General features: G+C 42.5%; 1 protein-coding gene across 1 annotated transcript in view; it reads right to left on the bottom strand.

Annotated features, from left to right (window-relative positions):
* The window catches only part of LOC126456097 (SET domain-containing protein SmydA-8), a 149,768-nt gene that overhangs the window by 108,416 nt on the left and 27,118 nt on the right, over positions 1-14,234 (bottom strand). The window contains exon 2 of the mRNA XM_050091852.1: positions 9,103-9,362. Within this exon, the coding sequence (XP_049947809.1) occupies positions 9,103-9,362 (260 nt within the window). The remainder of the gene's footprint in view (positions 1-9,102; positions 9,363-14,234) is intronic.

Below are 14,234 nucleotides of genomic sequence, written 5' to 3'. Positions count from 1 at the left end.
CATCAAGGGTATACGTTTGGGCCTCCAGCTCTGAAAGCCTATGCCAATGACGATTTGCTGAATAATTTGCACGCTAACACTTGTTGATGGCCCAGCACTGAAAGCTGCAGAAATTTATGGAATGGTTACGCTTCTGTCACGTTGAACGATTCTCTTCAGTCGTCGTTGGTCCTGTTCTTGCAGGATCTTTTTCCTGCCGCTGCGTTGCCGCAGATTTGATGTTTTATTTTTAATTTTTTTTCCATTTATTGAGTTTCGATTCCCTCCCGCCCCCCCCCCCCCCCAAAGGGGGTGGGCGGGCAGCAGCTTAGTACGCCGCTCTTCAGCCAACAGAATTTTTAAACCAGAAGAAGAAGATAATAAACAATAAAAGCAAGTGACAAAGACGGTGAGTTAAATTGTAAAATGGCGGAAGAATTTGGAAGTTAAAACATAAAACAAAGGGGTAATGCTAATAAAATACACAGGAAGCAGACAGGTAAAATAGTAGACAGACAATAAAAAAAACATAGCAACAGTCTGGTTTCTGTTCGCAAGAGATACAAAAATCACATGCAGCTACAGTATGATTTCTGTTAGCAACACTTTGGAAAAGACGCACAACACTGAACACTCACTTAAAACACTGCACTACAAAGTTGGCACGAAGATGTCACGCCACAGCCAAGGCCAGATGGAGGGGGGGGGGGGGAGACCTGGACGGATGAGGAGAAAAAAAAGGGGGAAGGAGAGGAAAACTGAAATGGGGGCGGAGGAGCCGATGGAGGGAGTGGACACATAAGGGGGGGGGCAGGACAGACGCAAGAGGGAGTGGGGAAAGGCAGAGGAGGGGAATGTAAAAGGAGGGGGAGTCGATGGAAGCCACCTTGTGAAAGGAGATGAAGGGTGTAGAGATGGAAGGTAGGGGGGACACAACTGTGAAGGCGTCGCAGAGGGCGGGGATGGGAGATGAGAGGAGAGGAGCAACCAGGGGATGAGGGGGATAAAGGTGGCGGGAGACGTAGAGGACGTGGATATGTTCGAGGAAGAGGAGCAGATGGGGGAAAGGAACCAAATTATAGAGGATCTGCCTGGGAGACAGGAGGCGTATACAGAAGGTCAGGTGGAGTGCATGGCGCTCGAGGATCTGGAGGGACTTATCGAATTTGGGGGGGGGGGGGGCTGATATCAAGTTCGGACTGGCATAACAGAGGATGTAACGGATTAAGGATTTAGGTGTGAAGGATAGTAGAGGGGTTCAACCCCCATTTCTGGCCAGAGAGGAGTTTGAGGAATCAGAGGCAGTTGTGGGCTTCGGATTGGATAGAGTGGAGATGAGCAATCCAGGTGAGGTGATGGTCAATGGTAAGGCGAAGGTAGGTGAGGGTGTGGGGGAGAGGCGGACAGGATGGGCGCAGATGGTAAGTTTGATGTTTTGTCGGATTCCTAATATTCACGGTATGCTCATGAAAGCTTTCATGTTAAATGAAATGGTTGTACGGGAAAACCCCTACTTCATTGCCAACTATCACATCACGTTCAAACTCACGTAAATCTTGATAACCTGCCATTGTAGGAGCAGTAACCGATGTAACAACTGCGCCAGACAATTGTTGTTTTATATAGGCGATGCCGACCGCAGCGCCGTATTCTGCCTGTTTACATATCTCTGTATTTGAATACCCATGCCTATACCAGTTTGTTTGGCGCTTCATTGTAGTTCCAACCACCATGCGGCGTTCGAAGTCTTTGAGTCTCGTGGTGCGGCCATAATCACGTCGGAAACCTTTTCATATGACTAACCAGAGAACAAATAACGGCTCCACCGATGCCCTACACTTTTATAACGTGTGCACGCGTTTCTACAGCAATCCGCATATGTGTATATCGCTTTCTTATGACTTTTGTCACGTCAGTGTATAATAAACAGCTGGTGGTTAATAATTTATTTTTTCAATTGTTTTTTTTTCTATACGCTTATGATATTCTCTCATTCTGTTCGCACTATGAGCACTTCCAACGGCTGGTTCCACAACTGCCTAGTGCCTTGTCTAGACTCCAGGTGTGTGAGCTACGTCTCGAAACCCATTCGGCAATGATGTGGAACTGTTCAGCGCTGTTCTACTTGAACGAGCACCTCGGATGGCGTGGGAAGTCACACAGCCAGCTGTGTCTCATGAAATTCCTCGGCTGAGCAATTACTTTCTCGGTGAGATTTAAGTCACGTGCCTTTGCAGATCAATCGAGGTGTCCGAATTCCGCTCACTCAGAAAGGACATAAGCCGTTCACAGCCATGGGTGGATCGACGGTAGCGACACTACAATAAAACTCACCAGCTCCCACTTACACCGTCCACGTGCAGTAAGACAGAAATAGGACCACTCTGGACGGAAGCAGATAGGTAACCGGTGTCAAAGCTCTCCCTTCAATGTCTATTCGTGGTTTTGTAAAATGTCCGCACATTGAGTCTTCATTACTTGGGACAACAATGGCATGTTACATTTTGTGTTACTCGAAAAGAAGGTCCTCCGAAGGGCCGACTGCTTTAGTCGGTATCGAAAGGTTTCACGTGAACCAAATAAGAAGATATTTGACCTCTACAGTAGTTGAATCCAAGTTAGACAGGTGAGGCTTGTACCTCCGTTGAAACCTACCAGATGTCTACGGAAGCTTGACTGGACGTGGTGTCTTTCAATGGCCGAGGATGGTTGTCAGCTGATTCTTCGACATGCCTACATGCAGCATAAAGTTCAGAAGCTGCTCTGTCGGTGTCACAGCCACTGACGCTGCTGATAGAACGCAGTGATGAATGAGGCTTTCCTAACACTGACTAACGCGGTCCTAACTGTTGTTGTGACCGTTGCTTTATTTGAGGCGCCATTAGCATGGAATATCAGAGGTTCCACAGAAAGCATAAACGTAGCAGTATGACGTTCACTTTACACCTTTCAAATGATCGGTTTTAATGAAGAGTCATTTATATCTTTAATTCACACTAATCTTTATCAAAATTCAGCCGGGCGATTTCTTCGAAAACGGCCGATGTTTGGATAGGTGAACAACCCGTCATTACGAAGGCACGAAACTTAAGCCTTCGGTCGGCGGGAATACTCTGATAAAGAACCGTAATACGGAATGTGCTGGAAGACGACATACGTACCGTAAAACAACTAGCACCACCACACCAATGCCAAAAGTTATCGACAGTGAATTAATTAGCGACGGTTAAGAGAGTAGTATTAACTCTGTCCCTGTTGTGTCTGGCCAAAAAGAGAGAGCAGAATTTCAACAAACGCCTGCATTACTATTTGTCAGATCGCTTGTTAATTTAGTCTCAACTGCTTTGCTGATAAAATTATCCCAATGGCTGGAAGTGCAAGCCAGTGTCTCTGTATTGTTATTTTGCATAAATGACTCCCGTCAAGAGAATGTTCTGTAGTAATAGACTCATTCAGGTACTGTAAATGTGTGTGACACTTATGTTTTTTTACACCGATCCTTCACTGCCCCTGCGGTCTGTTCAGTTGCACTTATTGCACTCAACACGTCATCTTTGCAGTTCCTTGTCAATAGAAACTGAAGCAGTAGCATACGTGCCACCAAGGCAATATGCAGCAAATAGCTTCAACCCGCCGACATGGCAGGCTCACATCCGTTGCAGAGTCGAGGCAACAATGTCAAAGAAACTGTAGGGCACTTTATTGCATGCCGACAATTGACGGCATCCCATGCCGTGGTCACGATTCAAAGTCTAGTACACATTCGTTGCTGCATCTACTAGTTCGATATATGCATCATAGCCGTATCATAATGCCGTGAATAAGTCCAAACGACAAACCCACTTACCAGGGATCATTCCGCTCTCATCGAATTCACAGAGACATACTGACACTTGCTTTTACTCTTACACATTCCTGTTTTCCTTGACGTCTTTTGAGTGTCTAAGCTTGGCACAGCAGTGTTTCTGGCGACTGCGGCACGACGGCATTTGTGCGACATGCAGACGCAGTGTACCAGGTGGTTATAATTAAAGTACAGCTATTCACGGAGCTCCAGTGTGACAATGAAACTTGGTAGGTATGCTAATGCGCTAATGCGGTACCGACTTACGCTGGGAAAAAAATTGGCTCCAATTTTGGCCACCAGGTGCAAATCTGGCGCCGTACAGCATCTTGCCCATGTCCCTGGTGGGACTGTCGATATTTTTAAAAATTTCGGAAACCGGTATAACAACATTTAATATAAAGTCATCATCTGTTTTCGATACATCGATACGTCGATGTATCGGCGGAAAGAAAATCGACGTGCCTGCCTATAAAAATATCGGCTGCACATTGTAAATATAGGTCTAGTGCTGGTTTTAGAGCTCTATATTTAAGTATTGATTTATTACCAGATATTCTGCAAATCAACAAACTAGCAGTCTGCCTATCCCCCTTAGAGCAAGAACTGAAAGGAAAACGGCGCACGTCCACGCTTGGTGATAACCACTTTCCTAACATTGGTAAGTGCATGTAAGTGGCACAATAAAAGGTGTGCGATCGGGCCGTCGATCGGTTGCGTCACATATCGGATTTGTCCGGAACACTTCATGTCGTATTCCCTGTTTTTTTCATTTCTGCAAACGCTAGCGACCTAGCAGTTGTAGTGTCGAAACTGCGTGGTGAAACTGAACGTTGCAGTTACTGTTGGCAGCCATCACACGTCTCAACCCCAACACAACGACCAATCTTGTCATTTAAATTTTTGTTCATAATTTTCAGCAACTGTTTTTGAGGAATGTCAGTGTAACAAATAGCACACTATAATAAAATGAACATCACGTTTTTCTCACTTGATTGACATTTTCTGTGCTGCACGGCTCGTTCTCACTCCATTACATACAGAAATAATGCAATATGTATTTCTTGCATTCGCAGCGCTAGATTTGCACCTGGTCGCCAAAACTGGAACTAATTTTTCCAACATAAATCGCTTCCGCATTAACGCATAAGAACATCTATCAAGTTTCGCTGCCATACAATAATAACAGCCCACACTGGACCTCTGTAAGTAACTGTAATTTAATTATAATCACTAGGTACTTTATTACGTGGAAGATTTGAGACTCTCTCAGGCTTTATTGGTCATATACAGCATACATGATCTATTTCGGAAACACGTTCCACCATCAGATGTATCTGGAAACCAGTCACATCCAATAGATTCAGTGACATACATCCTCGCATGGATAGCCGAGAACCACCGATATCCTGTTGTACCTCTGTACCAATAGGTAAAACCACGTTATGCGAAACCAAGTTATGCGAAAACTTTTGTATCTTTTACGAGAAACCCACACTGATGGGGTGCGTACCAACCAAAACTTTACATAATAAAAGTTGTACAAAAAAAAAAAAAACCTTCGAGCTGTTTGTAACAGTACAGTAAGTTGAAATATTTAGATCTTCATATAAATAGTAAACTGTTGTGAAAGCCTATGTGCAGGATCTTGTTCATAGACTAAATGCTGCCATTTTTACTATTAGAGCAGTATCTGAAGTAGTCAACTTTGCTTATTTTCATTCGTTTATAACGTATAGTGTTATATTTTGGGGTTAACTCTTCCCATCCTCAAAGCGTATTTTTGGCTCCGAAACAAACGGTCCGGGCAATAAGTGGTGTATCCCTTCATGTTAACAATATCAGCTTATTCCCAAGAATTAGCAGCTTTTACTCCGTTAATACTAGGCAGAAATCCAATCCATATATGGATCGCATCGCCTTGGCTCTTGATTAAAAAGGCGTGAGGTATTCTGCCGCATACATTTTCAATAACCTACCACAAGAACTCAAAAATCTTAGCAGTAATCCGTGCACTTTGAAATCTGAATTGAAGAGTTTCCCCATGGGTCACTCCTATTATGTCGAGGAGTTTCTATGTTACATTGCTGATTGCGTTTATATAAACGTAGAGCGTGTCTTTTTGTAGCATTCATAAACATTTTATTTAATCTATTATTACTTTTCTGTTGTAATTTCATTTTCTGACACGTTCTCTGACAATGGAGATTTGCTCCTCAATTTGGTCCTGCGGAATTACGAGTATAAAAAAAGGCACTAATTTTACTAACAACACAAACCCTCAGCGCAGCCTGAACATCATTCCTACAAAACTGGATACCCTTATGGTAAACAATTTTCCCTCTGCTCTGGCTCAAATAGCGAAGTTTAATGATAACCACCCAATACATAAGTTCGATAACAGAGAAAATAATGTAGTATTTAAAAAAAATTATAACTTGCTGGTCTAACCTCCTCGAGAGTAACTAAATTAACAATACTCACAGCTCCGCACAAAGAATAATTTTTCTTACCTTCACGTACATACATAAATCTTTCTTTCACTTGTTGCAAGTTACAGAGAAAAATACGTTATGTGAAAGACTCTGCATGTAGACAGAATAATGGACTACACTTTACTATCGGTAACCAGATTTTAGAAGCAACCGAGTAACAGTCACTTGCATAAAAACACACTGAGGTGACAAAAGTCATGGGATACCACCTATTATCGTGTCGAACTTCCTTTTGTAAGGCGTAGTGCGACAATTCGACGTGGCATGGACTCAACAAGTCGTTGAAAGTCCCCTGCAGAAATACAGAGTCATACTGCCTCTATAGCCATCCATAATTGGGGAAGTGTTGCTGGCGCAGGATTTAGTGCGCAAACTGACCTCTCGATTATGTCCCATAAATGTTTCATATGATTCGTGTCGGGTGGTCTAGTTGGCCAGATCATTCGCTCCAATTGTCTAGAATGTTCTTCAAACCAATCGTGAACAACTGTGGCCCAGTGACATGGCGCGTTGTCATCTGTGTGTGTGTGTGTGTGTGTGTGTGTGTGTGTGTGTGTGTGTGTGTGTGTGAAATCTTATGGGACTTAACTGCTAAGGTCATCAGTCCCTAAGCTTACACACTAGTTAACCTAAATTATCCTAGGAACACACACACACACACACACACACACACATGCCCGAGTCAGGACTCGAACCTCCGTCGGGACCAGCCGCACATTCCATGAGTGCAGCGCCTTAAACCGCTCGGCTAATCCCGCACGGCCTTGTCATTTGTACAAATTCGGTCTTTATCCGGGGACATGACGTTTAGGAAAGGCGAAAAATTGTCTCCAAGTAGCAAAACGTAACCATTTCCAGTCAACGGTCGTTTCAATTGGACCAGAGGTCCAAGTGCATTCCATGTTAAGCACAGCCCACCCCATCATGGAGCCACCACCAGCTTGCTCTAGCCTTGTTGACAGCTTGGTTACATGGCTTCGGGGAGTCTACGCCACACTAGAACCATACCATCAGCGCTTATCAACCTAAGTGAGGACTCATCTCACCAGACCCCGGTTTTCCAGTGGTCTAGTGCGCAAAACGATACGGTCAGGAGCCCAGGAGAGGCACTGCAGACGCTGTCGTACTACTAGCAAAGGCACTCGTGTCGGTCGTCTGCTGTCGTAGCCCATTAACGCCAAATGGCGCACGTTCGACACTGATTTTTGCGGTTATTTCAGGCAATGTTGCTTGTCTATTAGCGCTGATAACTATACACAAATGCCATTGCTCTCGGTTGTTAAATGAACGTCGTAGACCACTGAGTCGTCCGTGGTGAGAGGTAAGACCTGAAACTTGGTATGCACGGCAAACTCTTCACACTGTGGAATTCGCCGGCCGGAGTGGCAGAGCGGTTCTAGGCGCTACAGTCTGGAACCGCGCGACCGCTACGGTCGCAGGTTCGAATCCTGCCTCGGGCATGGATCTGTGTGATGTCCTTAGGTTAGTTAGGTTTAAGTAGTTCTAAGTTCCAGGGGACTGATGACCTCAGAAAAAAAATAGTTCAAATGGCTCTGAGCACTATGCGACTTAACTTACGAGGTCATCAGTCGCCTAGAACTTAGAACTAATTAAACCTAACTAACCTAAGGACATCACACAGATCCATGCCCGAGGCAGGATTCGAACCTGCGACTGTGGCGGTCGCTCGGCTCCAGACTGTAGCGCCTAGAAACGCACGGCCACTCCGGCCGGCTGACCTCAGATGTTAAGTCCCGTAGTGCGCAGAGCCATTTGAACCATTTTGAACTGTGGAATTCGGAATATTTAATTCCTTTTCGATTTCCGAAATGAAATGTCCCATGCGTGTAGCTCCAAGTACCATTCCGCGTTCAGAGTCTGTTAATCCCCGTCGTGCGGCATAATCACGTCAGAAACCTTTTCACATGAATGCTAGCGGCTCGAATGCACTGCCCCTTTATACCTTTTGCATGTGATACTACCGCCATCTCTGTACGTTTATATCGGTTTCCGAAAAGTTCTGACATCTGAGTGTAATTGCTTCTGTACTGGAAATAATCTAAGTAAAATACTGTGAAATTGACTTTATTTTACATTAAAATATTTACAAAATTTTTAATTATCGATGAAGAGGCGAGATCATTTACGATTCGTGCAATACGGCATTTTATTGGGGACGGAGGAATCGGTGGAAGTCGGGTGACTTCGGGCAGGTACGGGCTCCTTCCGCCTGTGCCAAGTTTATCTAGGAAACAATATGGCCGACCGTAGTGGCCGACCGGTTCTAGGCGCTACAGTCTGGAACCGCGCGACCGCTACGGTCGCAGGTTCGAATCGTGCCTCTGGCCTGGATGTGTGTGATGCCCTTAGGTTAGTTAGGTTTAAGTAGTTCTAACTTCTTGGGGACTGATGGCCTCAGCAGTTAAGTCCTATAGTGCTCAGAGCCAAACAATATAACGCGCCGTTGTAGCAGGCACTGTGCATGTAGAGCTAATTCCAGTGTGCTACCTGCCCCGTGAGAAGGAGAAGGAGGTGGAGGTCGTAGCCGCCCCTCTGCTGCTCCTCGGCACCTGTCCCGCCACCGCAACAGCTCTAATACTGGGCGACGATTACGTGAGCACACTCTCACCGGCCCCCAACGAAAGTGCCAAGTTGAATTGTGCGTGAAGTAATTGGCACTTGTTTCAGTGGAATACAGCCTTGGCTCACGGTCGGAGATCCCGTTGTCGCCCACCGTGACCCCGATGGGCGCACGAGTGCTGGAGCGTCGGCGCGGCTACTCACCGGGCAGAGCAGTGCAGTGAGTCCGCTGGAGGAGGAATCCCCCCGGCTGGTGAGTCAGGCGCCGTCTGGAGCCGAGCGGCGGCGGCGGCGCGCGGCGGGCCACTGTCCGGGACACGAGAGGCAGAGGCAGAGGCAGAGGCAGGGCAGACACAGGGACGGGGCCCGCTACTATTTCTGCGCTGGCAGCCGCCAGGCTGGCCTCTCGACGGCGTCGCCGGTGCGCGCACTGGCCGAGCCCGGCGCTGCCGCCGCCGCTGCCGCTGCACACGGCACGACGCGCCGGGACAATGCCGACACGCGCCGGCGCCCCGCCGCGACACGCCCCACACACACAGGCACGCCGGGCCTATGCGCTACCGTCTACTGTTTACTGAAACTGCAGGGCTGTGAATGGGGTGCATTTCATTTCCTCCATCTGTGCCGATTCCCTAAAAAAAAAAAAAAAAAAAAAAAAGGGTAGTCATAAGTTTGAATGTAATTAGATAGCGTAACAATACCGAATAGGAGACACTTTCCTAAAGTTTTGCAAAATATTGCTTATTTTGTCACGAAAACTCCACTCTAGCATGTCCCAAGCATGGCTGAGGAAGGAGGCGGAGGAGTAACACCTTTTTTAAAAACCTTGGTTCACCTGGCGTTGGTACTAGTACCTCGTGGGGGTCCCTTGTCATGGTTACAACAAAGACTGCAGTGCCCGAAGAGGCAACATGGAGCCAGGCACTCGCTACAATAGCTCGAAGAGCGGAAGCAGCCAGCCCTCTCTGCCGGTGTTTAATTAGCAGAAAAGAAAATGGGAGGTGGAGGTCTTAAGCCCTGGTCAGTATTCTACCTAGGAGAAGGTGCTCTCATTAAAAACCTGGTACCATAAGGTGGGGATTGCTCAATGGCCTAGTTAGCTATCCATAGAAATAAAACCATAACTCGTAAGTCTCTAAGGAATAAGTTGGATAGCTTTCAAAGTCGACGACAAGCCCATGATAAAGGTTCAGATAGTTCAAATGGCTCTGAGCACTATGGGACTCAACCGCTGAGGTCATAAGTCCCCTAGAACTTAGAACTACTTAAACGTAACTAACCTAAGGACAACACACATATCCATGCCCGAGGCAGGATTCGAACTTGCGACCGTAGAGGTCACGCGGTTCCAGACGGTAGCGCCTAGAACCGCACGGCCACTCCGGCCGGCCATGATAAAGGAAAAAGAGTTCGTGTTAAATATGTATTGTGTGTAGGTACCTAGAATATAAGAGAAAGTTTTAATACGCAAAGAAATATAAACATTGTTCTAACAATAGAAACAAAGAAGAAACTCACAGGAACAAAAGTTTTAAATAATTACTCATTAATTGACAGTTGTGTCAAACAAACAAGACGAGTACAAATGGGGAAGGCGTTCTTACAGGTTAAAAATGGAAAAGAAAGATTTTTATGACTACAAAAGTGAAGGGATGGTAATTGCTAGATTCAGAATTGATAGAGGACGATTATATGTCATAAAAGTTTATGTACTTGAAGCAGGAAGACACAAAGGTTCTGAATTATTTTATGAAGAGTTGCAAAAAGAAGAAAAGTAAATATAATAAAACTGATCATTTGTTAATATTAACATACTTAAATGCAATAAGTACAATACACACATTTGGTGAAATGACTTTAAATGAAAATGGTAAGACATTAAGAGATATTGCTACATTCAATCAGCTGACAGTTACAAATAACTTCTCCAGGGAGAAAGATGTAAATAAATACACTTGGAATGCAAAATGTTAATGCTCAATAATTCACTATGTAGTGGCTAATAAAAAAACAAGCTCTCAAATTCGAGATACTCGTGTACCTAATGACAAAGGGTCTGATCACTTCCCAGTTACTTCGATAATTGAAATGTGGGGACTGATGACCTCAGCAGTTAAGTCCCATAGTGCTCAGAGCCATTTGAAATGTGGACAAGATGGAGGAAACAAACAAATGTAAAGAAAACCCAAAGTCAAAACTTGAAATACAAACTTAATCTTTGACAGGAAGGAAGCATAAGGAACTGAATCACAAAGAAATGCACAGGAATTGCAAGTGATTGAAAGTAAAGACAATATTGAAGAAGTGTGGGAAAGATTAAAAACAGCAATGTTGAAAGTAGCTAATTAGGTACTAGGGGAAAGCATAGAATCAAACCAGAAAAGGGGTCTGAAAATGTGGAATACAGGTGTGGCTAACAATCTTAAAGAAAAACGAAATGCTTATAACACCTATTTCCAGACACAAACAAATGAAGCCTCAGAAATAGATAAACAAAAAACAAGTAAAACAAAGAATTTACTAGAAGTTACCGTAGTCAACCCTCGAAAGATTCATTGCTGATGTTGCACATGACGTTCAAGGAAGACAGAATGCAGCGTTTACACTTATGAAGCATATGAATAATCTTGCAAACGTAGAACTAACAACAGAAAATCAATGGGCACATCCCAACAGAAATTATGGTACAATGAAAATAGTGAATAAAGTTAGTCTATAAAAACTGATAGTACTCAGTAGGTCAAATAGACATAAAAGAATTGAAAGAAGCCTTAAATATAACAAAAAATGGAAAAGCTAGTGTCCTTGATGGCATTAATGCTGGATTAATCAAATGTGGAGGAACCACTTCAGAATTTTGCTTCCTCTGCTTTTTAAATGTGTTGGAAGAATTGTTCTGTACCTGAAGAATGGATTAAAGCCAAAATATTTCTATATTTAAAAGATGCAATGACAAAGACACAAGAGGTTACAGAAGAATAAGCCTACTAACTGCAGGAGAGAAAATGAGAAAATTCTTGATGAGAGGCTACAACTAACATCAATGCAGCAATTTCAGAAGGACAATCAGGCTTCAGAAACATATATTTGTGCAATGATAATATATCTGTAGTAAAACAAATTGTTGAAAAACGTTATGAATTTGGCTCAGAAATGCATTTAGCATTTACTGATATTGATAAGGTAAAATGACACCTTTTGTAGAAAATATTGGAAGTGAGAGGTTTTCCTAGACATCTTTTTAATACACTAATAAGTATGTGTGTAAACACAAATATAGTTCTAAGCTCATTTTCGAAAATGACAAGGTGCAGTTATCACCCACTTTATTTAATTTATATATATTGATGATCTAGTTATGAAGTGGAAATACGAAATACACTTAGAACTTAAATAGGATCTAAAGTACTATTAAATGCTCTGATTGTTATATAACTATACAGGAAACAGAAGATAATGTACAAAGAGTAGTATATAGATTGAGCCAGGTGGCAATATAATACAACTCAACTGTATCTACAAATAAGACAAAGATAATGGCTTTCAAAGGAAAGGACCCAGCCAGATAGAAAATAATAATAAATGAGGAAATTTTAGAAAAATGATTCCACTTCAGTTACCTATGATATGATATTAATTTTAAGTATAACAAATATCTTGAGAGGAAGGTCAATAAATATCAAGATATCTGTGGAATGATTGAAGGAGCTATGGCAAGAAAAACAACAAAAGACAGATGAATGAAATTCAGTAGGGTTGTGGCTGTATCTACTCTTGTATATGGTTCTGAATCAAGGACAGCATCAAAAGTTACTGAAGTTCATGAGATATTTTTTCAGGGTAAATTTCAGTCATCAGTTGCAAACAAATTTTATTATGCTTTACCAGTTCTGTCAAATTAATTTGTCATCTTCAAAAGCCTACAAAAATATTATAAATCTTTAGACCTTGGTTATACATTTATGTGAAGTATAAAAAGTATATTACAGGAATTTACTTAGGGCAGATGTCAATATCTTCCTTTCAAAAGGATAATGACAAGGTATGTTCAGAAATTTTTGTATTGTATATGATTATTTAAACACTGTTTGACAGTAACAGCATCACATCTATGTATCTACTGTGCTAACAACAAGCAACATTTTTCAAAGCATATACAAAAATATAAGACAGGCATATAATGAAGTTATATATAACACATTTGTAAAAACATGACTAATAAAACTAATATATAAAAGGGATGGACTAATTTTCACATTATGTAAAAGATGATGTGTAGTCAAAATAATATCTATTTTTTAATGCAAGTTGACCATTCAACGAATCTTTTGAATTTATATAGTTCAAATTCTTCTAAAAGGTTCATTTTGTACACTTTATCAATTATATGTGAAATTTCCATGTTAAGTAAGGATGAGGGAGGAAGTGTGTGTTTCTCTGTTTTGAGGTGTTCTGCAAAAATTGACTTGTATGAATTCTCGCCATCTTGATTGAGCAAGTGCTCAAGTGCTCGTGAAGCTGGGTCTTAAAAGCCCCCCCCCCCCCCCCCATCTGTCCTATATAAAAACTCAGACATATATTACACTGTATTTTATATAATCCAGATTTCAGAAATTTGTCAGTTAGAGGTTTATGATCATGTATAAAGAGCAACTTGGTGGCATTATTGATGGTAAAGGACACAGCGTCGTCATATTTGTTTGAATAAATTGGCTCTATGATATGAAATGTTACCTAGAAATGGAATTGTAGTGTACTTCTTGACTCTAAGGCCATTTCACATATTCTTCTTTGTTTTATCAACATAAAATTTTTGTACAATGTTTGCTTCATATCCGTTACTGACCGCAACTTCAAGTTAATAAGCTTGGTAGCGATAGAGAAGGGGTTAGGTGCAGTTGCTCAACAAAGAATTCATACAAGCCAACATTGGCAGATTACCTCAAAACTGAGAAACACGCACTCCCCCATCCTTTCTTCCTATTGTACTCAATGTTACCACTCTTGCTTTTAATCCAACCGGAGGCTGTTTTGACTTTTTTATATGCTGAGTCAGTCTTTCTAACGAACATTTCGTTTCGAATTTTTTTGCACTTTCCTGCAGCTATTTCGCGTTGGCTGTCCTACACTTCCAGTTTATTTAATTCCTACTTGATTTATATTGTTTATTTTTATCTTTCACAGAACAATTGTGTACTTACTCCTTTCGTCGATCAATTGAAGTATTGGTTCACTTACCCAAGGCTTCTTCAGAGTAACTGTATTTATCCAACATCTCTTCAACTAAACTGCCTACTCCCGTACTCTTTATCATAGTATCCTCATCCTTAACGAAC

The sequence above is a fragment of the Schistocerca serialis genome, chromosome 2, assembly GCF_023864345.2.
Source record: "Schistocerca serialis cubense isolate TAMUIC-IGC-003099 chromosome 2, iqSchSeri2.2, whole genome shotgun sequence".
In the NCBI taxonomy this organism is placed as follows: Eukaryota; Metazoa; Arthropoda; class Insecta; order Orthoptera; family Acrididae; genus Schistocerca; species Schistocerca serialis.
This window is presented reverse-complemented; position numbering and strand designations above follow the sequence as displayed.